Here is a 24,572-nt window from a genome sequence, read left to right as displayed (position 1 = left end):
TTAATTGATTTTTTTTTTTTTTTTTTTTTAAATCTTATATATAAATAAACTGCCCCCTTCCAATGCCGCCGCTTGTCTCAGTTTTGTGGTCCCTCTCAAATACAAAATGACAGCGCAGCCCCCGTGTGCACTTCTGCTGCAGCCACAGAGCCAGTCTTCTAAGCCTCGCCTATTTTTTTAGGACATAACAAGCAGAGACGTAGGGAGTCTGGTGGGGTCTCCAACAGTAGAGCAGCTTACTCTAGGCTCACACTAGCATCGGGGTGTCCATTGTTCTGGACAGTTCGTGGTCCGTTTTGACAGAGATCAATGGCGCCTGATGAACCATTGACTATAATGGGGTCCACCATGTGTCCTCTCTAACACGGTGTGATTGCTGGACTCTTTGGTCCAGTGATTTCATAAATCAGGCGCATCCTCTGAAGGCAATAGCAGATATTAGCACCAGGGATAAGCTGGACTCGCATCTGATGGGATCACTGGGACGGATTTTCTCCTAGAATACACATTGCAACCTCCAGGCCTTACAGTTTTCAACCCCATGCTACATAGTTACCTTCAAACTCCTGGTTTTCTATGTAAGGTGCTGGTCCCCATATTCTAACTGTGCCGTCGTCAGAAGCACTGGCCATCAGGGAGGGAATCTGTGGGTTCCAACTCACACAGTTTACGGTGCGTGTGTGTCCAGTCAGCTCTGCGATGGGCAACTCGCTGCGTTTGTGCCAGACATATACCTTATGATCTGCAGGACAGAAAACAAGCAAGTGGTCAGGGGAACCTCTAATGCAGAATGGCACAACAGGGCGGCAACTCAGGAGGTGACAACTGCAGAGAATACCAGGGAAGGTAGTCAGAGGACGACACTGGAGGAAAACCCTGTAGAGTTACCTTCACTGCCGCTAGCAATGAAGTCTTCATTGTGACCGCCGAAGCACGAGTGTATTGTGTAGAAGCCTTGCGTCACGCCTTGGTATTTCCTCACTAAAACACGGTCTTGCAAGTCCCATAAGTGAACACCCTGGAGGGGAAAACACAAAAAGGTTTCATTTGATCACTAAAGGACTGAGCCAATTTTCGTTTTTTCATATTTTCCCTCCCCACCACCACATTCTAAAAGTTTTTTGTTTTGTTTTTTTCGGTTCAAGTCACATGATTGCTTATTGTTTGTGGGACAAATTGTATTTTGTAATGGCACCAAAGTACTGGGAAAATAGAATATATACATATTAAAAAAAAAAATCTGAATGTTTTGATTTTAAAAACTTTCCAAAACAGAAAAAAAAAAGTTCTGTGTGTCACCTGGAAGTTTCTCATATTTACATGTATGGAGCTGGGTATGGCGTCTTTATGCGGAATGGTCTGAGTGCAGCTCTGGAGTATAATACAGGATGTAACTCAGGATCAGTACAGGATAAGTAATGTATGTACACAGTGACTGCACCAGCAGAATAGTGAGTGCAGCTCTGGAGTATAATACAGGATAAGTAATGTAATGTATGTACACAGTGACTGCACCAGCAGAATAGTGAGTGCAGCTCTGGAGTATAATACAGGATAAGTAATGTAATGTATGTACACAGTGACTGCACCAGCAGAATAGTGAGCGCAGCTCTGGAGTATAATACAAGATGTAACTCAGGACTAGTGACGTAATGTTTGTGTAAAGTTAATCTATATAAAAAGTTGAGTATTACTGTACATATCTTTACTAAGTAATCACGTTTTTTTTTTTTTATGGGATCAGTTTATTTCGTCCCCAAGGTATAGCTATTGAGTGAGAGGTGTATTCAGACAACAGATCTCTCCCAACTTCCTCAAACATGATCCTGGCTTGGACACTTCATTGGCAGGGAGTCTAAGCAGCTGCTTCTGGTTTTTCTCCCAGCACTAAACATTAGCCATGTTAAATCCAACCTTGTTTCCCCAGCAGATGTCAGGGGAAGGGGGATCTGGCCCATACACAAGATTTTCCAGTGGGAAACCATTTGAGTCATCTTGTAATGAAGTTCAGTTCCACAATCGGGCACAGTGGACTTACCTGAGTAGCTACGTTTAACAATGCTAGTCTTCCATTTTTTGATATTGTAAATGACATGATAGGATGGTCTTCTTGTACTCTGAAATGGACAACAGGAGTAGTAGTTAGAGGAATTTATCATGTTCCAACAAACGTGCAGGCCTCAGGATGTGACTGCAGTTATTCTTCATGCACTCGGCACCTGTATGGAGTCCCCACATCAGTGTATTATGGAGCAGTTAGCACTCCATGATGGCTCTCCATGCCACACCATATAGTCCAGAGCCATTCTTTGCCGGAGCATTGGTTTTTGAGGCAAAAACCTCCATAATATGACATCTGACAGAGCATACCATTAAATCAGAGTCATATGAAACTGTATGGGTGCCAGAAGAGTTAAAGAGTGCTTAGTACTAGAGCTATGGTATATAAGAGATCTGAGCAGCAGCCGACCACTACTATCTAGTTACAGCATTACTCGCTCCACAGGCTTACTGAAGGGAAATTCTTAAGACCGGCGTTACCTATAGAGGACATTACCGTCACAAGGTAAACCAATCAAGAGGAAACAAGAGGCTTCGGCCTTGTAATAAGTCAGCCACACAACCATGGGCCAGAATGGAAACCAATGTTAGTCGGGAACCGGCGTAATTTCCTATATGACTCAACAGTTTTCTGGTGAGTTATAAGCATGTGGAGCCAAGGCCTCCTCTACCCTGCTATACCCTACATTCAGAGAAAGTGAGGAGCGAGCAGCATGAAAAATTTGGAGCATCTTTGGTGCAAGAAAGCCGTTTACACCCATGTGCACCAGACAACTGGCATAGAAGGGTTTATACATGTGTGTGCAGACAATACACCCAGAACAGAATAAGACTTTGCTCACATGTTTCTATCTGTAAGGTCCTCAAAGTTATAGCCCCGAATCCTCTGGTGGGTGTCAGATGCCAGAACAGTCTTGCCGTCACTTAAGCACCACAGACACTGCACTCTCACTCCTTCCCAGGAGTCCAGCAGGTTACCGTCTAGATCCTGTGGTTGGAAAGAGAAAAAGGTCTTATGTTTTGTGTGATATTCATTTATAGATTTCCTTTTCATTATAAAGTAATGCTATAGTACTAGGAGAAGTCAGTACTTTCTGAATAGCTAAGAGCGGGTTCACATCTGCGCCCCGGTCTCCCCTCTCAGTTTCTGTCCTCTACCGACAGAAGACAGAAATCCAGCAGATTGTGACCACCTGTGAGCGTTTTGTGGTCTCCACGGCTAAACCGTTTTTTTTTTGTTTTTTTTTAACCGGACACAAAGACCTGCATGTCCGACTTGGTGTCCGGACCATAAAACGCTCACGGGCAGACACTTTGCAAACCCAGAATGGGTTTGAAAAATGACTGCTGGTTTCAGTCTCCTGTCCACTTTCTTGGGCAGAAGGAGGAAACAAAGTGGAGACCCGGGGCGCAGATGTGAACCAACCCTATGGTGGCCTCAGTGCTGGAAGCTGCTCCTATGGACTGGGGGGGGGGTTAAATCTGCTCTATTCAAGTAAAAGGAGCGCTGCTGTAATTCCCAAACACACCACTGCTAGGCAGTATATAGGGCTGCAGCTTTGCACCCATTAATAGAATAAATGCAGATGGTTTCCGCTCCCGGACCACTGCTATAGCTCCAGCACTGGAGGCTGCCAAATGGCTGATCTGTGCAGGGTCCAGTTGTTGGACCCCAGAGATCACATACTGATAACCAATCTACGTGAATGAGGGGGTGGGGGGAATGAAAAATTGGTTGCACCTGTTGATCTATTCATTGCTATTAGATAAAGAATGAGTGTGCTTAATAGGAACCCCACAGACCATGCGAGGCAAATCACAGCGGTACACATAAGAGCCTTCTGTCAGACAGCGCAAAAGTAATGGCATTAGAGGCCAAGTTAGTTTCATATAAAATATATAAAGTTTCTGAATTATTGGATAATGGAGAACATATCAGGTCCCAATATGCCCAATATCTGGTGGTTGTTGCAAGTGCCATACACACAGTATATAATAAGTGGTCGCCAACTGGTGGTGTGCCAGCCTGTGACTGCCAACACATGCTAAGATTTGTACTTTTTCCAGTAGCAGCTGTCACGCCTCTGGTCTGGATGTGTGACGTGTACGGTATGAGGCGGCGCTGTGATGGTACATACACACTGGTAGAACTGTCCACGCTGACCCCCAGTCACAAATCTCTTTCCATCTGGATTCCAGGCCACGCTGGTCAGACTGTCTTCATGAGATTGGCTCATTTTTGTTCTCAACTCGCCAGTCTAGAAGGAGACAGATGTAAAATATAGATAACAGGAGGGCAGGCTCTGGGGCTGGATACAGATCACATTTCTAGCAGAGTTCAATTCAGGTCACATGCTCAGAATACGCAGGAGCAAGAAGACTGAACGCAGACACCAAGACAGTTCATATAAAACAAGAGTCACTTAAAAGGAGACGGTAAAGGTCTACGTATCAATGACATTATATAATTATACTCCAGAGCTGCATTCACGATTCTGCTGGTGGTAATGGCCACCAGAAACATCCCCAAGAGCTTATAACAGAGGGGACATTACTACTTCAGACAGTTCTGACAATGAACAAAGGAAATAATGGGAAACTTCAGCTAAAAGCCTTCAGAATATGGAGTGCAGCTCTGGAGAATAAGGGCTGTAAAGGTGTGCATTCATTACTTATCTACTGATTCAGAGTTACAACCTGTATTGTATACCAGCAGAATAGAGAGCGCAGCTCTGGAGTATTATACAGGATGTAACTCAGGATCAGTACAGGATAAGTAATGTAATGTATGTACACAGTGACTGCACCAGCAGAATAGTGAGCGCAGCTCTGCAGTATAATACAGGATAAGTAATGTAATGTATGTACACAGTGACTGCACCAGCAGAATAGTGAGCGCAGCTCTGGAGTATAATACAGGATGTAACGCAGGATCAGTACAAATATTAGATGGGCTTTGTGAGTGGATCTTACCTGTACATTCCACAGCCACAGCTCAGAACAGTCATCTGGACCACAGGCTACAAGATAGTTGTCATCTGGGCTCCAGGCTAGGTAGGAAACTCCATAAGCATGGCCTTCTAATGTCTTAAGTAACTTTAGCTGGTGTGTGTCCTGCAGATTAAAAACAAAGTCATTTAATCTTAACTTCATTTAAATTCGGAAGCTGCAAAGGGAGACCAAGATCACTCCTGACTATCGCCAATTGACATTACAGGACACATACGCCAGAGTTATTTTGATGTGGAATAAACACCACATGACGCTGTAGAAAAAGACCCCTTATTAAGCTCTGTCAAAAGACATATTGGTGATCAATAGGGGGTTAAAAGCAAGAAAGAAAATGACTAAGTCATGTGTGTAATTGACTAAAGGATAAGTCATGGCAGATGGGAGGAGGCAGAAAACCTGCTATAGACAAGACTAACACCACTAGTTATTCAGTTATGGGCCCCTCCCATAAACATGGCTCACCCCTATAAGATTCCTGTGCACAATTAACATTCCTATCCAGTTACTGCCTTTATGGAAAAGGACACTGACCTCGCTCATAATGCCGTCATTAACCCACTTCTAGCACCTTACACAACGCTGCAACGTGACGGCGACACCTAACTGGTTTAGTCTCTGGACAAGCTCAGCTGCTGAGGAAGCCCCCAGGGTCCTAATGCTCCTGCGCAGTCGGAAGAATTTATTAAAGGGTTTTCTGGACTCAAATTATTGAGGACCTATTGTAAGAATCAGATAAATGAGGGAAGGGCGCTAACACGCACCATGAATCAGTTGTTTTCATCAGCAGATATACAGAATGGCGCAGGAAGCAGGCAGTGCCATGCTATCTAGTGGCTACATCAGGTTTCTGCAGATCAGCTCCCATTGAGTAGAATAAAAGCTGATCTGATGGGAGTGGTGGGCCTCAGACCCTAACAAGTTTCATATCGATGGCCTAGTGAGGACCAGGGCATAGAAGGCTATCATATCTATTTTAGATGCCTTCAACAAAATACTTTGTGCAGCTAGAATACCCTTTAGATCTTTCATTGGACACATTAGTGATGGTGGAGGTCACAACCTTTACTGATGTCATCCTTTATGGTATGTTACATGCAGATTTGGTAGCCTACTTCACCCCTATCCGCTACAAAGAGCAAAATCTGCAGGACAAGCAGTAAAAACCCATACTTACGGGATCGACCTGCCATATAATAACAGTTGTGTCTTTTGATCCTGTCGCTAGTTTAGTGCCATCGTTGGAGAACTTACAGAACCACACTTCATTGCAGTGCTCTGTGAGGACTTGTTGTGTGAAACATGGAAACTGCTTCCTAGAAATAGAAGGAAAGAGGCCGTCAAGAGAAGGAAACCTGCACATATATAGAGTACTCCAAGCATGGCTTTACACGTCAAGGGAAGAACATGCTCCAGGCAGACAATGGAGAGACGGCACTGCTTGTGTACGGTTGTCTCTCCATTCATTTCCTGTGCCAGTGTGGCGACTGCCTTGCCGGGAGGGTTATGGGACCCCCGTTCTCCATATACATGTGGATCCCAGACATTTGCAGCATACTAGGATAGGTCTTAGAAAGTCAGTGTGAACACTCCTTTTAAAAAGGACAGGGAGTCGGCAGAATCCAACCCCACAGATAGGTTAGGGTCACCTGAATCAAACAGTTTTCCCTTGCTCCCTCTGTTGCCAAGAGGTGTCCCCCCCCCCCCAAAAAAAAAAAAAATACATATACAAATAAGGTCTTTGGAGCAATGAGGAAGTTCTTATTGCTCCAAGGAGGTAAGCGGTAACACTATCATTGCTCCAAGGACCTCAATTCTATATTATATACAGATAAAAAAAAAAAAAAAAAAAAAAAAAAAGTGATATCTCGGAGACAGAAGCAGCGATTCCTAAGGGACACAGGCTAGAGTTAACTGAATCAATTGGTGTAGCTGGGTTGATGTTCTGGGTTTTGGTGACACTCCCTTTAACAAGACTTTCCTTACCTGCTGCAGACGTGATCTATAAGCAGAGATACAGAGTCCAAATTATTGTCAAGTTTTGTGTTGTGGTAGAGGCACCGATCTCGCTGTAGCTCAACAGCTTGACGTAGTAGAGTTTGAAGACGCCTGGGTGGTAGCATGACAGATGGCGGAAGGTATGCTGGGGAGAGGAGGAGAACTTTATATCAAGAACAGAAATGGCGGCATTCAGTATATCCCTGATTAATAATGCTAGGGGGTCTTGCATATACTGTATAACACATGTTCTATGACCTGGGAGGGGAGCTGTGACCATCATCTTAATATCAGCAGTGTGTTCCTGTGTTAGCGGCCATTGTAATCCTGCCTGTGCTCATAACTAGGTGGCTGAAGTGATCTCTACAGAACAGGAAAGATCATTCTACAGCAAACTCCTTTTTTTGGTTACACATTCCCTTTGTTGGAGGATTACTAATGAAGACACCTCCAGGAGCTGTGACATATGATCCATAGGACTACGGGGCCCTTTGCCCCGCCAGCCACCCCCCTCCCCCATACTCTGCTGCTTTTGATCAGACACAGTTCAACTAAAGGGGCTACAACACTCAAACACTCCTGAATACTGCAGTGATGGGTCCTGGCAGCCATATCCTCAAGTAAATGAAAAACAGAGGCGATGTTGTGGCCGGTCACAGGACATACAAAATACTTACTCTGGAGTTTATCAAGCAGCTTAGAGCGCGATACTGTCCCTTTTCCTTCCCATTCTGCCTTCGCTCGCAGGTCTTCTGCGTGACTACACATTAAATACCTGGAATAGAGAAATCCATGAAATACATCTTCTCCTGACTGGCTGAGAACCGATCAGCTGTCCTGGGCACTGGAAGCTACATGGGGAGAGGACCAAGAGTAGGAGACCCCGACCACATCTCAGTACTACAGGTCTACTCCTGTTAAAATGAATAGGAACAAGGCTGGAGTATCCAGACACAGCCCCTATATAGCAGCCAGGTGCCTTCTGCTTTTGGAACTGCACTCTGTAGTACCCAATCAGTGCCGCAGCCTCTTTATTCTTATGATGGGTGGGGGTGCTAGAGTTTGGACTCTCACCAGTCATCAATGACATAACAGCCATGCCAAAGCTAGTAGATGTTAACCTGGGCCTTCTAGTCACACTGACAGTCCAAGTCAGTGTGTTCATGATACATCCTATAGGAATGAAACTCCAGAATTGCAGCCCCTTACCCACTGAGGACATGAATTCTCTCTGTATTGTATTTCAGTGGCGTCAGCTCACAGCGCAAGACCTGCAGAGCTTCAAGGACCTTGCCGTCTTCTAAGTATTCCAGGTACTTCTGCTGGAGCAGCAAGAACTTCATCCTCTGGAATAAAGAAAGCAGAATAAATACTTGTCCCTTAGTAATGTCAGAGACCCTCAGCCCACCCGCTCAAAACATATGGACATATCATGTAAGTGTTGCCAACAAGTATGTATATAGGGTAGGGAAATTAGCTAGCGTCTGTATATTTGGCACAAATTCTTCGACTACTCTAACTACTATATCTGCGGTAAAGGGTTTCCCAGCTCTAGATCCAGGTGTTGCACTTGCTCTGCCACAAGTTGGTTTCACGTTGTGTTATTTTCTGCAGCGTTCACTTACAGGAAACATCTGTACAGGTTCTTAGTTTCCTTATTTCCACCTGTACTACTCACCAGGAATAGTCTAGCTGCGTTATTTGTTCCTACCCATCTCATCTGTACATTTCGGAGCCCTTTATTATCATGTTATTCCAGTCTGTCTACCAGTCCAGAGTTTGATCCCCTGTATTGGTTGCCAGTCTCTGTGTGGCAGACTTCCACTTGTATCAAATCCCTGTAGCCCCTGCTAGTTGGCAAAAATGTGACAAGTCCTGGCGATTACATGTAGTTTGTGGCCCAATTTGTCAAAACCTGCTTGTAAAGGCGCGTCTGCCAAAAGTACAAGCAATTCATTCGCTCATACTTTTGCCACCTTACCTTCTACTAGACAAGGCTCTCCATATTGTAATGCAATAAAATACTTGCCTCCATGACCCGAGGACTCACCCGTATAACATCTGACGTGGGGCAGGACGAGGAGGAGTGCTCGCTCCCTGAACCTCCAGCGGATGGGCGACATGGCTGCCAAGAACACAAAGAAACTCTGCTAAGTCAATAATATTGATAGACTGCTTTCTAGTAATTACAGTAATATGGCCGCCGTCTGGAATCGCTGGTGGATGTGGAAAGGTCTGCAATATTAACCCCTAATAGGAGATTAGCTGCAAATAGTAAAAGGGGGTTGTCTCGTTATGGACACTTCTCTACCAGGGATGAGCGTCTGGTTCCCCAGTGATCAGGAGGACAAGGAACTGGTTCCCTAAAGCCTCCATGTGAATGGAGTGCCAGTGCACTTACATGGCCATTCACGTGTATGGGGCCGAAGAAGCTGTGAAACTATACAAAGTACCATTTGGTGTACTGCTATATGATGTGCTCTGCTATAACAGTAACTAGGATATGGTCTATTCCCAGTCAAGACAGTCACACAGTATGGCCCCTATATACTCCCCAAACCATTATTTGCACTCCATCCTAAGGGCCACTTAGCTCTTCACCTTATTAATCCCCTATATACGAATATTCCTTGCACACCAGGCTGCAGCTTGCACCCACACATGGCCTAGGGGGAAATACAGTAAGGACTCCAGACTTGCCAATCCCTGGATAATAGCAGGAAGCCAAGTATCAGGTCCTATATATACACTCACATGCACGTATACCATTGTCCTGCACTCACCATAGTGTAAATACCTTTCAATCCCACAATAGACCTACATGCTGGATGTGGGAGAGAGGGAATGTATTCTCAATGAGAAAAACAATATCCCACAACTAGTCACATTGTAAACTATTCATCTAGTTCTATAGATTTACATAGGAGGCAAACACTGGCTCTCTCTGACCATGGTTGTCAGTCACTTATGAAGGCGTCAGAGGCAAAATAGAGGAGCTGGTGGTGTGGCCTACTGACCATGGAGAAATATTATTAGGAAAGTTGAAATCCAACCGTGCCCAGCATTTTCTATGTGGAAGAGTGGTGACATCCCCCATAGATCTTGGATGGTTGGGCAGTTCAGCAGGGGACGTGAGATCCTTACGCTGTAAATACTGCAGACATACGGTCTATACCGTGCACCCGGCATTCTTGTGTGTAACCTAAGTAAAGGGTGTAACAGGTGCCAATATGGCTGCTCGCTCTGGGCACTGCTGCAGCCTCCAAGGTCAATGTGTTGCCATCTCCAGCTTGCCCTTTAAGCTGCCACCGAGATAATGACCCTCAGTCACCTGAAGCTGCCCACTGGTGAAGACTTATGGACCCTCGCTCCACCCGATATAGATTCCACTGCCCACCAATAATCACCTGGTCTTACTCACAGCAGTCCCTTGGGTGTGTTGGGTCATAGAACTGAGTGGAGTCTTTTTGGCCTTCAGTCTGCTTATCTCACCTCCTCTCCTTGTCCTCCATGTTGACCTACTTATAGCCTGTACCCTAAATATAGAACCATACCCATCCTGGATGACACCTGACGTCAAGGAGTCCAAGGCAGGGACAAAAAAACCGTTCTACCTCTAGGGGTCAGTCCATAATAAAGTGCCAGAAAGTACTAGAACACTGTCTGAACAATGACTTGCACCAGCCAAAGTGAATTGTGTATTACGTTTCAGGTATCAATGCAAGTGATTGAGTGCAGAACAGCAAGTCTTGTTGTGCCTCTGCCATCACTGTGTATGTACAAATCTGAACAGGGCCTTAACGCCTCCTTCAGGCTGAGAACCACTGGAGCTAGGGGGGAAATCAGCTTATGCATTTACCCCACCTTACAAGGGCTAATGCCCTTCTATACATCCCAGGACCTGAGCACCGTTCACATTACAAGGCAGGACCTTGTAATGGAGTAAAGTGGTTTCCAGTGAAGCAAAAAAAAAAAAAAAAAAAAAAAACACCTATAAAAGCAAACATCAGAGCCAAACCACAAGTAAATCTTCTCGGCATACAGTGCCTGCGAGCTGGAACAAGCACAGACGCCCAGCTACCGCCGCTTTGTTATGGTTACAGGAGACGCTGGCCCTTTAAGCTGCACAGTTGACAAACATCTGTTACCTCACTTCCTGTGTCTGCCCCCCATCCCCCTCCGCAGCAGCGCAGGAAAGCGGCGGCCTGATCGACTAATAATGAAAACACTAGAAGTCAAAGCCAAGACGCCATCAGCTGATCCCGAGACTCACAACAACAGAGGCCGAGGAAGGAGATAGATCAGATCCTGCCAGGACTCCAGTGTTAACCCCGCCGCTGCCAGGACAAAGGGTCATAAATAAAAAAAAAATAAAAATAGCCAACTGTACCAATAGACATCTTATATCTCTGCATAATATACTTAAGGATGAATATATTCTGTGAAAAGGCTGCCAGGGACTTACCGTCATTGGCACTCTCATGCAATAAATAGAATAAAAATATATTACATGCATGTACATGGGGGAAAAAAGAGAAGTTAGAGCCAGACAGGGCCACACAATACCTCCTAAAAATAGAAGGCTGTGCAGAGGTCACACATGTCTACAGTCACATACCCGACAGCTGTATATACAAAACCTATAACACTATCCGACACAACATCACACTGGAAACCCTCCTGTTCCCCTGAATGCAACCGCATAGATTATTATAATCTCTCTTAGGAAAGTTCCAGATAAATCTGACGTTTACCCCGACCACTGTCTCATTCTGATTCAAGTGAATGTGGGTCGTGTGAGTGTCAGACCCCTCCAATATGGAGGACTTATACTACTATGAACAGGCCGTCAATAGCTACTCTTTAAGGCCACGTTGCAGAAACGCAGCTTTTTTTGTTGCAGATTTTGCTGCGGTTTGAGCCAAAGCCAAGAAAGGCTACAAAGGGAGTGGGAAATCTATAAGGAAGGTCTAAGAATTCCTCCTTCTGCTCAATACACTCCTGGCTTTGGCGAAAACAAACAAAAACCAGCTGCGTCTCAGCATAAAGTGCGCCTAAACATTCAGGCATCTTTAGTATCCGACCGCGTATGTGATATTAAAGGGGTTGTCCAGGAATCAGAGTTCTGGGCCATGAGGCCGGGAAAACCCACACTCACCTGTCCCAGATACGCCATTGTCCCCACACCACTGTCTGGTCCAGCGACCTCCAGGAGCTTATTCTGCGAAAGTCCTCCCCACATGTGGTCACAGTTAAAGGGATCCTATCTTTCAAACATTTTTTTTCTCATTAACACAACAGAATAGCCTTAAGAAAGGCTATTTTTCTCCTACCCTTCGTTGTCTTCTCCGCACCGCCGTTCACTTGAAATCCTGGTTTTTGTCGGTATGCAAATTAGTTCTCTTGCAGCACTGGGGTCGTCCCCAATGCTGCGAGAACTCTCTCCAGCGCCGCCTCCATCCTCTTCAGCAACGGCCTCTTCATCCTCTTCTTCTGGCACAGGTTTCAGACGTCTATGCCTCGGGCAGATCAGACTGTGCATGCCCACAGGCCACGAGAAAATGGCCGCTTACAATACTGTGTAAGTGGCCATTTTCTCGTGGCCTGTGGGCATGCACAGTCTGCTCTGCCCGAGGCATAGAAGTTTGATCGCCTGCACCGGAAGAACAGGCCATTGCTGACCAAGATGGAGGCAGCACTGGAGAGAGTTCTCTCGCAGCATTGGCGACGCCCCCCAGTGTTGTTTGAGCGCTGGGGTCCGCCCCTAGTGCTGCAAGAGAACTCATCTGCATACTGACAAAACCCAGGATTTCAAGTGAACGACGACGCTGAGAAGACATCGAAAGGTAGGAGACGAATAGCCTTTAAGGCTATGCCAACGTGTTCATGAGAAAAAAAAAAAAATGTGTTTGAACGATAGGATCCCTTTAAGGAACCCAAACATCACTAATAACTGCCTGGGTCCTTCCCTGTGACCACTGATTGGCCCAATCGGTCACATGTGGCAAGGACTTCTACCAGGAACAGGAGAGTTTTTTTTTTTTCCTCCTCCACTGGCCTCCTGGCCCCTTTAATATTGACAGATTTTGACTCGTTTCTGTGAAATCCTGCAATTCAGTCAGGATTAGTATCTTTATACGCAACAGCTCTGGATCCGGTCTATTCTCAGGTAGAACTGCAATGTTGGTGCCATATGAAAGCATTGAATGCCATTTTCATAGGACACCAGACGCACCCATCAAGGTTTTATAATGGCAGAGATAACTAATTGAAGAGACCCCCCCCCCCCCCCATTTCCCTGGATTATACAGGAGCCCACCCATCCATACTCTATGAGAAGATGTGCACAGATATCTGTTGGCAACAGAAACAATCAAAAGAATAAAGAAGGGATTTCACAGAAAGGAGCCAAAAATGAAGGGGTTATAGATTTCTAATATTTATGGCCTATCATTATTAGGTATGCTGGGATCTGACACCCAGGAACCCTGCAAATCGCCGGCTCCAGGCCAGAGGGGCTCCTGGTATTATCTACATGTCAATCCTCGTGTGGATTTCCATTTTAAAGAAAAGGTGTAAAAAGTGATCACAAAATTCACATATATTGCAATTTTGTTGCAGAAAACATTTACAAGTACATGTAGCTTTAGGTCATGTACTCCTCTGTAGTGAATGCTGGAACAATCCTCACCATATGGTAGAACTGCTGGGTCACCTGATCACCTCTGCCAATGACTACAGGGGGGGGGGGGGGGGTCTAAGGTCCCCTTTACCCAATGCTATCATTGATATGTCCCAATTAGGGGAAAACCATTTTCTTTGCAGATTGACACAAATGCACTTGGAATTTGTGGGTTTTCCTGTAGGTTCTCCACTGCAAAGGGTAAAACTCCCCAGCCCTATAAGGGGGCTCAAACCTCCATGCAATTTTTTTTTTTCCCTGCCAAGCCGTAACAGGTATATTACACCGCACCTACATATATTGTAGAGTAACGCCACACAATCTTAAAGGGAGGAAACAGGTGCAGAGATCTTGTGCAAGAACTGAAGAGGGACACATGTCCATATACAAACACAGAAGACAGGTCTCCTTTAGATTTGGTGATGCCTATCATTTACGGCTAAGTGAACATATGCCTAGAACTGAAGGGGCTGCTTTACATAGCAGAAAACCCACCATCAAGTCCTTAAAGGGGTTTCCTGGACTTTATAATGAATGACCTACATAGAACACCCCTTTTTGTGACCTTCACCTGTGTTTGTCCCCTTTTTGGGCCCTGGTGTCCTCACGTGCAGCCCTGCTGGATGACTAGAATCACCTCCGCACATCTGCACTGAGGCCATGAATGACAGCAGCCGATCACACAAAGGGAACATTCAGTGCACCATGCTGGAAAATTCATCCGCCGTCTCGTATTATAGCCAACACACCAAAATACAGCAAAAGAAGAACAGATCCTACATCTACCTCCATCCTACCAAATCACAGGACCAAGAGGGGAGCAACACACAAAGACATACTGGATATTGCACAAAAACATACACACACACAATAAAAATAAAACAAATCACTGCAAAAATGCTATAGCTGGGAAAAATAAACTAATCAAGAGAATAGTCAAAATCAAACAAAAAAAAAAAAAAAATCTGATCAGACACATGAAAATTATTCCACAAGATTTAATGGGACTTTGTATTTACTTCCTGTATTATACTCCAGAGCTGCACTCACTATTCTGCTGGTGCAGTCACTGTGTACATACATTACATTACTTATCCTGTACTGATCCTGAGTTACATCCTGTATTATACTCCAGAGCTGCGCTCACTATTCTGCTGGTGCAGTCACTGTGTACATACATTACTTATCCGGAATTACATCCCACAATATATGAACTGCAGAGCTGTACTCACAGTTCTGCTCATAATTGACAACAGCTCACAAGTTTGCTGTATAGAAGGCCTGGTTCACATTATCTGGGTTTATAAGAAGACCATAACAATGTGCCTAATCCAACATATGAAGAGTACCAGTGAAACCTAAAAACGCCACTGTTTTATAAGGGTATGCTCACATGGAGATTTTTTTTGTAGGCTGAAATTTTTTATTTTATTTTTTTTAATATATGCATGATGCGCTTTTTGCACACTATTAGGACCTTGTTTTTTTAAAAATAAAGTTTCAAACAAACAAAAACCCTCCATGTGAACATGCACTTACTAGGTTTGTCAGGAATTGGGACACTGACAATGCAAGTCTGAACAGAGCCTTTACCAGAGTTCATACAGAGACTTCCCTCAGGACACAGAGTGACCTCACAAGGAACCTCCCTACAAGCATGGAAGCCGTCACTCCACACAACTAGAGCTGGAATCACCTTGAAGTTTGGACATAAGATGACCGAATAAGACTCTGGGGTAGACCATCACATGTCTCTGCAGGTACTGTATATACACAGCGATGGGCATTGGCAGAGCCTGAAGACACTGTACACATTGCCAGGTTTAGGCTTTACTAGTGCACAGAAGCAAACACAAATAGGTGTCCAGTATTAGTGGTGCGGCTCATGTCACTATGTGCACAGGCAGCCTAAAATGGGATCGATCCAGTGGAAGAGAAGATTATAAAAATTTAACCCAAGGATCAGAAGCCTCCACTCATCGGACAGACTGCCGGGACCCCAACAGACCAGAAGTCACATGTCCGCCCATCAGTGAGTAGCAGACCGCCCAGCGCTGTACTTGTCCTAGCTTCAGTAGTCCCATACAGATAACTGAGCAGCTTTTCTGCAACATGTGGCTTCAGCCTTTAACAATTTTCCAGGACTTATACCTTCCCATAAACTATAGATTCCCATAAAGAAGCAATTTATAATTTGCTTTCCATACTTCCTACCAAGCACAGCACCGTACACTGTATAGTGGCTATATATGGTATTGCAGCGCAGTACAATTAGGGACTGAACTGCAAATAGGCCGTGACTGATGAATGTGATGTAACCATTGTCTCATCATCATCTGGGCACGGTGGTCGCTTTAAATCCCCAAGAATAGAGCATCAGTACTCAAGTCCTGGAAAACCTTGCTAAAGGGAATATCAATAGGGCTGCCTGTATGAAACCAGCATTACAGTCACACAGATCAGGGAATGCCTTTTGTTCCCTACAAATCCAGGCCTCTGCCCTCCAAAGTTGCAGACTGCTCTGCCCTGCTGCACCCCTGCCCTTGACCGACAGGCCAGAGATCAATGCTCAGGTCTCCCCTGGCCCTGCATTTTCACGTTTGCACGGTGGATAGCATCATTGGTGAATGTGCAGAACTGCCAGAGCAGGTGTACAAGGCACAGACAGATTTCATCACAGTACACCTGGAAGTGAAGTGTATAAGAGATGCCCTCAGTTTTGGCAATGGAGGCCCGGATTTGTAAAGGACAAACGACATTGGATTCAGGTGACCCTGGTGACAGACTCCTATCATCTTAGAAGACCGTACCATTACTGTCCCAGGTAAAACCAAGACGACATTGAAAACAGGATCCTATGATAGTAGAATATTATAAGCATCTGCTTATTACAGCGACCCCATATCCGATCCCCCCCACATGCATCAATGACGACACGGCGCGCACGCACGCACGCACACGACAGATGAGAGCAGTGAAGGTTTCTTACCAATACGGCGTGAGGAGAGTGCACTAGAGACTTCAGCTCGTTCAGATCATTCTCCGCCTGCAAAGAGCAAATCACATCAAATCTTAGAGGAAGAAAGAAGAAAAAAAAAAATAACTATCACAGCAGCCAAGAAAAAAATCACACAAAACATGACACCAGATCTGCAAGAAGCTGCTCTGACAAGATACACTGTGCACCCTCTGACCAGGACCTATTATGAAAGGAGTAATGGAGTGGCAGCATTACCTTGTCCCACTCCCCTTCCATGACATGGTTGCGGAATTTGGTAGCAGACGAGTGCTCTAACCGACATCCTGATTCTTGCATGAGGAGATCAACCGTCTGGCTGCAAGAGAGACACAGTGTCAGAACCCGCTCAACTTACCAGGACCCACCAGGTGGGCTGCAGCACGCACACAGACGCACGCAAAACGTTCACCTTGACACAAAGCGGCTCGGCTCACCAGGACTAGGGGAGTGCTTTCGATTTTTTTGTAATAATTTCAGTCCCACCTGGAGCGCCATCAGGAGTCCTGCTAAAGTACTGCAACTGGACACTGCGCAGCTAGGCCGCATTCAGCGTACAATGCAGCACATACGGTATAACCATAGCAATACTTTTCTGTAGACAGCAGTCACCTGCAGCACGATCTGTCAGTGACCCTCGCTACCAGTTACAGGGTTCCAGTAACAAGCTACCCCCTGTCCACTTGATAGGTGCTAACCATTAGATATGTAGGGGTCCACAGGGAAGGCCGAGTGGTCAGGTGTGGTGGTGAAGCCCCTCTTTTCAACAGTCCCAGAACAACGGAGTGGCAGCACATATGTACGATGCCACACCATTTAGAAAAAGGGAGCCAGGACCCCTGTTCAGGAATGATCCCAGCGGTCTGTGGCCTATTGATCCAGAAATGATCACCACCAATGGTCAACAAGCTTCAGCACTCCATATATCGCTCCCAGCATGCTCTGATAACTATAACTGCAGCCTGTCAGGGCATGCTGGGAGTTATAGTACCAAAGGTTACCAACTCAGATCTAGTGGACAGGGGAAACTTATTACCAGTCTACTCTTTTACAGAGGGTCTCTGGAACTGACCTATCTGTGGGGGTCCAGCAGTCCCCCATAGGTCAGCAGCATTCAGGTGACCACAGCAGCCTCTTGTATGGGACTGAGCTGTTGTATCATGTGACTGATAATATGACATCCACACAGGGAAGAGGGTACACATGAGCTCCAAGACTACTTCAAGCAGCTGCCTGGCGGGGGTCCTGGGTGTTAGACCACCATTGATCAAATATTGATGACCTGTCTTATAGATGGAAAAACTCTTAAAGAGGAGAAACTACTGCACCCCCTTCAAAGCTTTGTCCCCCAGGTCACCCAAGCACGAGAATGAAGCGTAGAAGGGGATGCAGCATTGCCCAGGCATAACCGCCTCTTCATTCTCAGGATCGGCGGGGCCTCATTGACCACTATTGTAACATACTCTGCTTGCATTCAGTGAATAGGAATATTCTTGTTTAATACATCCAGTGGCTAAACCATATCCAACTAGGTTAAGTGGAGAGAAAGCCGTCACACAGGTCTCTCCTGTCTGGGCAAGTCTGTTACAGTGTATCAGCGCCTGTATTAGTTATCAGAGAATGATCTGAATGTGATCCAACTGCAGCGAACCATCAGATGTGAAAAGCATCCAAATTGTAACCACCCAGAGAGGTGAAGGCCTCACTTCCAAAATTCTGGCAGTGAACGCGCCATTATATAGTGTATGTTCACTGGTGGCCACATGGGAGCGGAAATTTGTCTACCCCAATTCCTGAAGAGCCAAATTTATTAGACATGAAAAAAGTCCCCCCCTTATAGAGATGTAAAGGTGCACTCCGGCTTCAGGAGATAAACATTATGCTTAAAGGGGTTGACCAAGGACTTAAACATTTACCTTGATTTCTCCAGCAGACTCTCCGTCATGGAACCCCGACAGGGGTGAGTGACCCAGGGGCCGATTCCAATCACGTGCCCCACGGGTCAGACACCCCTGGGTACATGACAAAGAATCTGCCAGATATGTCAAGGTAAATTTAAGTCCCTGGACAACCCTTTTAAGACTTTCCAATGAATTTCCAATACTGATCAGTCAAGCATTGTGTGTCCATCACGCCAAATTTTTCACCCCAGTTGTAAACCGTTGCCGTTTCCAGTGAGTGACAGCAAGCAGACATTGACCCCCTAGGTATCAGATATTTATGACATATTCTGTCCATGATGGGACAATGCCTATTACTTATGTACGGTATTATACAATATACAGTAATACACTGGCACTATCTCTGGCTCTACATTACTGATATCTAGAGGAGTCGGAGGCCTCGTATGACAACAGCAGCAGATCACACGGACACGTTTCACCTGGAGCCATATTACTTACATTTTATAACCCTTCAGATCTTATTTGCAATAGTGAAACAGATGACACGAGCTTTTCGGTGACCCCATATATAAGAGCACAGAAGAGATATTTATCTGGAGAACATTGGCAGATCTAGATTACCTGGATTATGTCCAGGTTAAAGGCTTTTCCAGGACTTCTATAGTGATATAGTAATGGCCTATCTTTAGAATTGATTATCAATGTGAGATTGGTGAAGGACGAACACAGGGAGCCCATAGATCAGCTGGCTAAAGAGGTCACAGCGTTGGGGTGAGCGGCGCAGTCTCTTTACTGAATACCAAGCACAGCACCATACATATAGCAGCTAGTCTCGGTATTGCAGCTCAGCCCCATTCACATGGACAGGACTGAAAAGCTGCTGTATAATGTGACATGGGCCCCAAGTGTTAGATCCCCCCACTGATCACATTCTGATGGTCAACAGTAGTCACAGAAAACCCTCTTTAAAGGACTTGGAACAAGTTTACAAGTGCTGATCATGGGGGTCCGACCACTGGAACCTACACAAGAAAGGGGGTCCTTTTCTCTCTACATGAATCAAGCGGCAGATCACACGGGTCACTGCTGTTCCATCCATAATGACTGGCAGGGATGATGTATTCTTTGCTATCCCATGGCCTGACCAGCACGATCTGCCGCTCCGTTCATATGAAGAGAACGGGACTCTTGTGATTCCCCTCTCCTCATGATCAGCTAAGGGTGCAAGTATATAGAGTGGTCAGGAGAAAGACATCTAACATGTGTGGGGGCAGAAGAGTCAGTAAGAACCTGTGCATACTCAACCGAGCCAAGAGTGCATGTCCATTCAATGTTAAAAGTGGAATAAGGCACAACTAGACGACCCTGGCAATGATCTCTCAAGGGAAGAGGGTAGATGATGTACATACTGTGACCGTATAATGCCAGTTTGGAGGAGGAGGGGAGAGTCAGCTGTCTTGTTTATCTGCAGTGTATTATACAGTGGACAGGCAGCTTACTGGTTAATCCACAGTGGCCATTGTTTACTGACATGTGTAGGTGAGGATTACAGGTCAGGTTTGCAGGAGACCGCCATCACCGGCACACACACATATTGATCCGGTTACATAATAACTTCACATTATATTCCATCAGACATCCAGAGAGACCCCCAGGGTGTGAGGATTCCTCTAAAAAGCTACCCCTCCCCCACATCATCATCATCCAGCCAGCATCGCCCTCCCTCCCCTTGTGTCAGCGGAGTAATAGTAAGTCCTCCTCTTCCTCAGCCCACTACTGGATGTAAACATCACCCTCCCATAATCACCCTCCGAAAGCTGGCGACTATTAACCCCTTATCCCCTGCCAGAGGAAGAGGTGGAGGAAAAGGAAAAAAAATAAAATGTAACAAGGCAGATTCTTAGCCAACGGCAAGATGGAAGACACAAAGACGACAAGACAGTAAATGTATGCAGGAGAGAAGACGTAAGGGATCGGTCCTCGCATCAGCCAAGCTGCAGATACACGGGCAAGAGATAAAAGCGGTGGGGCGAGCACAGCTGTAAACAATAGAGCAGCGCTCAACTGTGCCAACTGCAGCAGCTCAGCTACAACCACCTTTAAAGGGGCCAAGGCCCTAAAACACAACAAGCCTTAGAATGGGATAGGAGATAATCGCAGTGTAAATGGCGCATGCGTGACCACCGCTACATTCACTTCTATGGGACTGACGGAGATGGCCAAGTACAGCGCACCATCAGTCCTAGGGAAGTGAGGCAGCGCTGGTCACCTACGTACACAGGGGCTGGAACCTCACCCGGCACAATACAGATCTATCTATTCTAGTCAGTGACTTGTCATGACGTGTGATACCCCCAGGCCGGGCACTGGCTAATCATTATTGGATCCATGTGACACTTGAGAGCGAGGCGCCTACATAGAGCGGCCCTGCAGCTGAGAGATAAGCCTGGCTATAAACAGACACTGACTTCAGGGCCAGCCTGGCGCACACACATGTACGGTGCCAGCTGTGTATGTGCATGCCATCTGCTTACATCATGTCACAGGTCCATCTACTACTACAGAATGGGGGGGTCCGGCTGTACAGCACACAATGGGCAGGGGGTCAGCTGTTCTGCCACATCATGTGTCACTCACTGGACACGACTCTCCACATTAGGAAATGTACAGGTGATGTCAGCCATTAGTCAGGGTCTGGGACTACAGGATTATAGCAGATTAGCAGATGATAGATTACCCAGAGACCATAACATCCAGAAAGATGGGGGCATAAATGGTGGATTTGGGGAAGAGGGCGCCACGTGACAAATGGAAGTTGTTTTAGGGACATGATACAGATCTATACACACAGTATACATATAACATCAAGCCACCTACATAACATGGTATACAGGCCAGAGAGCAATACATATATGATCATCTGTACATCACAGAGGAAGAGACAGCCAGAGACAAAAACAAGTAGTAAGAGGCCGGGCCAAGAAAAATAGAAAACAGACAAGATTGTGAGCAGAGAGACAGACAGAAAGAACAACACAGGCAGAGAGACAGGTGCAGAGACCAGCAGAAGAGGACGACAGCAGAGACAGAGGTAAGCAGGTGCAGAGAGACAGTCAGGGACAGAGAAAGACAGGCAGAGAGAAACACAGAGAGACAAACGGACAGAGAGAAACAGGCAGAGGGAGAGAGTCAGGGACAGAGAAGCAGAGAAAGACAGGCAGAGAGATATACACAGAGACAGAGAAAGCGAGAGGAACTGACAGAGAGAGAAACAGGTAGAGGGAGAGAGACAGAGACAAGCAGAAGAAGAGACACAGGCAAAAACAATCCCAAAACAACAGGCAGAGAGACAGCTGATAATCCATACAGGCCACACAACATCAGACTGACGTCTATTCCCTGCTCTGGCCTACAGGGGGCAGTGCAGGGAGTAAACAATCCTCTCCTTGTATTTACAGACTATGACGTCACACCACACAATACATCCAGTCCTATATTCCAGGACTGCTACACCAATGACGTCACATATCCATAACTCTGACCATGCTGGGAGTTGTAGTGTCACATTCCCCCCCCCATCCAATTTTGTCTCCTGCCCTGACGTCACCGCTGGCTGCAGTACACACCTGGCACGTAGGGGGCGCCGGTATCGCGATATACAGGCTGCACATCCCCCCCACAGCGCCGATATCGCTATAAGCGCGAGGGGGTCGGGCGATATATCGCGACACTCACTTGAGGCCCAGGCCGTGCAGGTGCTGTCCGATCAGGCGGATGACGTCCTCGTCGGCCTGGCTCAGCCGCTTCTTCTTCTTCAGGCCGGGCTGCTCTGCGGTACCGGAGGCGGCACAGGAGGACGAGGCCCCGTTGCTGGTGCTGAGGAGACCGTTAGAGTGAGCCTGCTCCCCGCCGGTACCGGAGGACGAGGCCTCCCCGTTCTGTGAGGGGGAGGAGGGGGCGCCGCTGTCCGGCTCCTGAGCCCCCGAGCCCCCCGCACCAGCCGCGGCCCCGTTAGCCTGCATATTCCCCCCGCTGGCTCCTCTACCGCCGGGAATGACCGATTGAGTCGCCGCCGCTTCTCCTGCCGCCGCCGCCTCCTCCGAGGCTCGGAGCTTCTTCCGCGGGGGAGGGGTCGCTCGGCCGGTGTCCGAGTCTGAGGAGGAAGCGGAGGCCAGAGTTTCCTCACCGAGAGCGGCCGTGGTTGGTGGCTGAGGAGAGAGGACACCGCGCCGTCCCCCTCCCGGGGTGTGGAGGTGAGGACTGGGGGGAGGCGGGGAACGGGAGGAGGAGGGAGGGGGGAGATCCGCGGCCGCTGCTCGGCGGCTCCGGGGCTGTCACAGGCGGCTTCCCCCTCAGCTGCGGCACTAATGGAGTCCAAGCCGTGACGTCACCGGAAATGCCTATAGAGGCTGAGCGCTCACTTCCGGCTCTGCAAAAGGAGGGGAGGACCCGGGGGCTGACGAGAATAACAACAACAGCAGCGGCGGCGTCACCGGAACCGGGCAGCCTGAACACCGACACCGCCGGACCGGAATCAGCTGTCACCGCGGAGCATGCCGGGACTTGTAGTTCTGCAGCGCCGGGAAGTAGAAAGTGCTGTTATTGTGACAGAACTACAACTCCCAGCAAGCACCGGTGCGCAGTGCATGCTGGTCCTTAAAGGGGTTGTCCACTTTTATGTAAATAAAGTTTTTTTTCTTTGCTGCATGAAGTTTATGGCACTTTTGTCATTGTTTAGCGTTTTGAGGGCTTTAGCAGGACGAGCTGTATTTTTTTAATGCCGTAGCTTTGGGATTTGTGTTGGTTATTAAAAAAAATTTCAGTTTTGTTCATAATCTTGGCTGACTTTATCGAAAGGAATATGAAGGTAAGAATAGAGCGGCGGCTCTCCGGTACAGAGTGAAATATAACTTTTGGTACTATTCCGTTATCGGGCCAGCAGCAGCGCATTTCAGCACCAGCTTTCGGGACAGCAGTTCAGTTCAGCAGCGGGAATTACAATGACATCCGAGGACTGCTGGCCCGATGCTTGTGCCCAGTAGCCAGTACATCAATGACCCCCCCTCCATCTCCTCCTCCTTCCAGTGCTGCCCCCCAGCTCTCCTTACATCTACCCCGTACCCTCTCCCCGCCACATGACTAAGCCGATGCTGGCCCGATGATAGAGGCCGTGCTTGTGTGTAGTAGGCAGTACATCGATCGATGCCCTCATCCTCCTCTTCCTTCCAGTGCTGCCCCCCAGCTCTTCTTACATCTGCCCCGTACCCTCTCCCTGTAATAGGCCTCACCGTAAATCTTGAGCAATGAATGCTACTAGATAGCCGCCGGACGCTGCAGAAAGTTTGTCCCTCCGGCTCGCTGTAGCTCACCGTTCCTATAGTCGGCGTGTTTCTTGTCAGGGCCTGGATTGAGCCCCGGTGTCTTTCCTTTCGGTCTCGGTACTAGCGCTGAGGTGAGGCCTAGTCGTGTGGCGGGGAGAGGGTACGGGGAAGATGTAAGGAGAGCTGGGGGGCAGCACTGGCAGGAGGAGAAGGATGGGGGAGGGGGGTCATCGATGTACTGGTTACTGGGCACAAGCATCGGGCCAGCAGTCCTCGGATGTCATTGTAATTCCCGCTGCTGAACTGCTGTCCCGAAAGCTGCTGCTGAACTGCGCTGCTGCTGGCCCGATAACGGAATAGTACCTAACTTTTAATCCATAAAGTCAAAGACATGAAAAAAACACCAAAAAAAATATTAAAAAACACCAACGCGTTTCAGAACATGCCTTCCTTAGTCATAGAGTCACATGTTCCGAAACGCGTTGGATTTTTAAAAAATATTTTTTTGTGCTTTTTCCATCTTTTCTATGTCTTTGTTTGACTTTTTATTGACTTTATGAATTAAAAGTTATATTTTACTC

At 46.8% G+C, this 24,572-nt stretch overlaps 1 protein-coding gene across 2 annotated transcripts in view; it reads right to left on the bottom strand.

The window, feature by feature from the left end:
• Nucleotides 1-22,991, bottom strand: part of WDR26 (WD repeat domain 26) — a 29,511-nt gene extending 6,520 nt beyond the window's left edge. The window contains exons 1-14 of one of the 2 annotated variants that reach the window (XM_075267179.1): nt 22,406-22,991; nt 16,986-17,085; nt 16,740-16,796; nt 9,119-9,193; nt 8,278-8,414; nt 7,746-7,843; nt 7,057-7,213; nt 6,248-6,386; nt 5,035-5,175; nt 4,200-4,319; nt 2,904-3,049; nt 2,039-2,117; nt 889-1,018; nt 557-742 (exon numbers count right to left, since the gene is read on the bottom strand). In XM_075267179.1, the coding sequence (XP_075123280.1) occupies nt 557-742; nt 889-1,018; nt 2,039-2,117; nt 2,904-3,049; nt 4,200-4,319; nt 5,035-5,175; nt 6,248-6,386; nt 7,057-7,213; nt 7,746-7,843; nt 8,278-8,414; nt 9,119-9,193; nt 16,740-16,796; nt 16,986-17,085; nt 22,406-22,692 (1,852 nt within the window). In that variant the 5' untranslated portion in view covers nt 22,693-22,991. Of the gene's footprint in view, nt 1-556; nt 743-888; nt 1,019-2,038; nt 2,118-2,903; nt 3,050-4,199; nt 4,320-5,034; nt 5,176-6,247; nt 6,387-7,056; nt 7,214-7,745; nt 7,844-8,277; nt 8,415-9,118; nt 9,194-16,739; nt 16,797-16,985; nt 17,086-21,307; nt 21,328-22,405 lie in introns of those variants that run through there. The other variant, XM_075267181.1, reaches the window with a different exon arrangement.
• Nucleotides 22,992-24,572: the final 1,581 nt, after the last annotated feature.

This window comes from Leptodactylus fuscus, chromosome 3 (genome assembly GCF_031893055.1).
Source record: "Leptodactylus fuscus isolate aLepFus1 chromosome 3, aLepFus1.hap2, whole genome shotgun sequence".
Taxonomy (NCBI): Eukaryota; Metazoa; Chordata; class Amphibia; order Anura; family Leptodactylidae; genus Leptodactylus; species Leptodactylus fuscus.
This window is presented reverse-complemented; position numbering and strand designations above follow the sequence as displayed.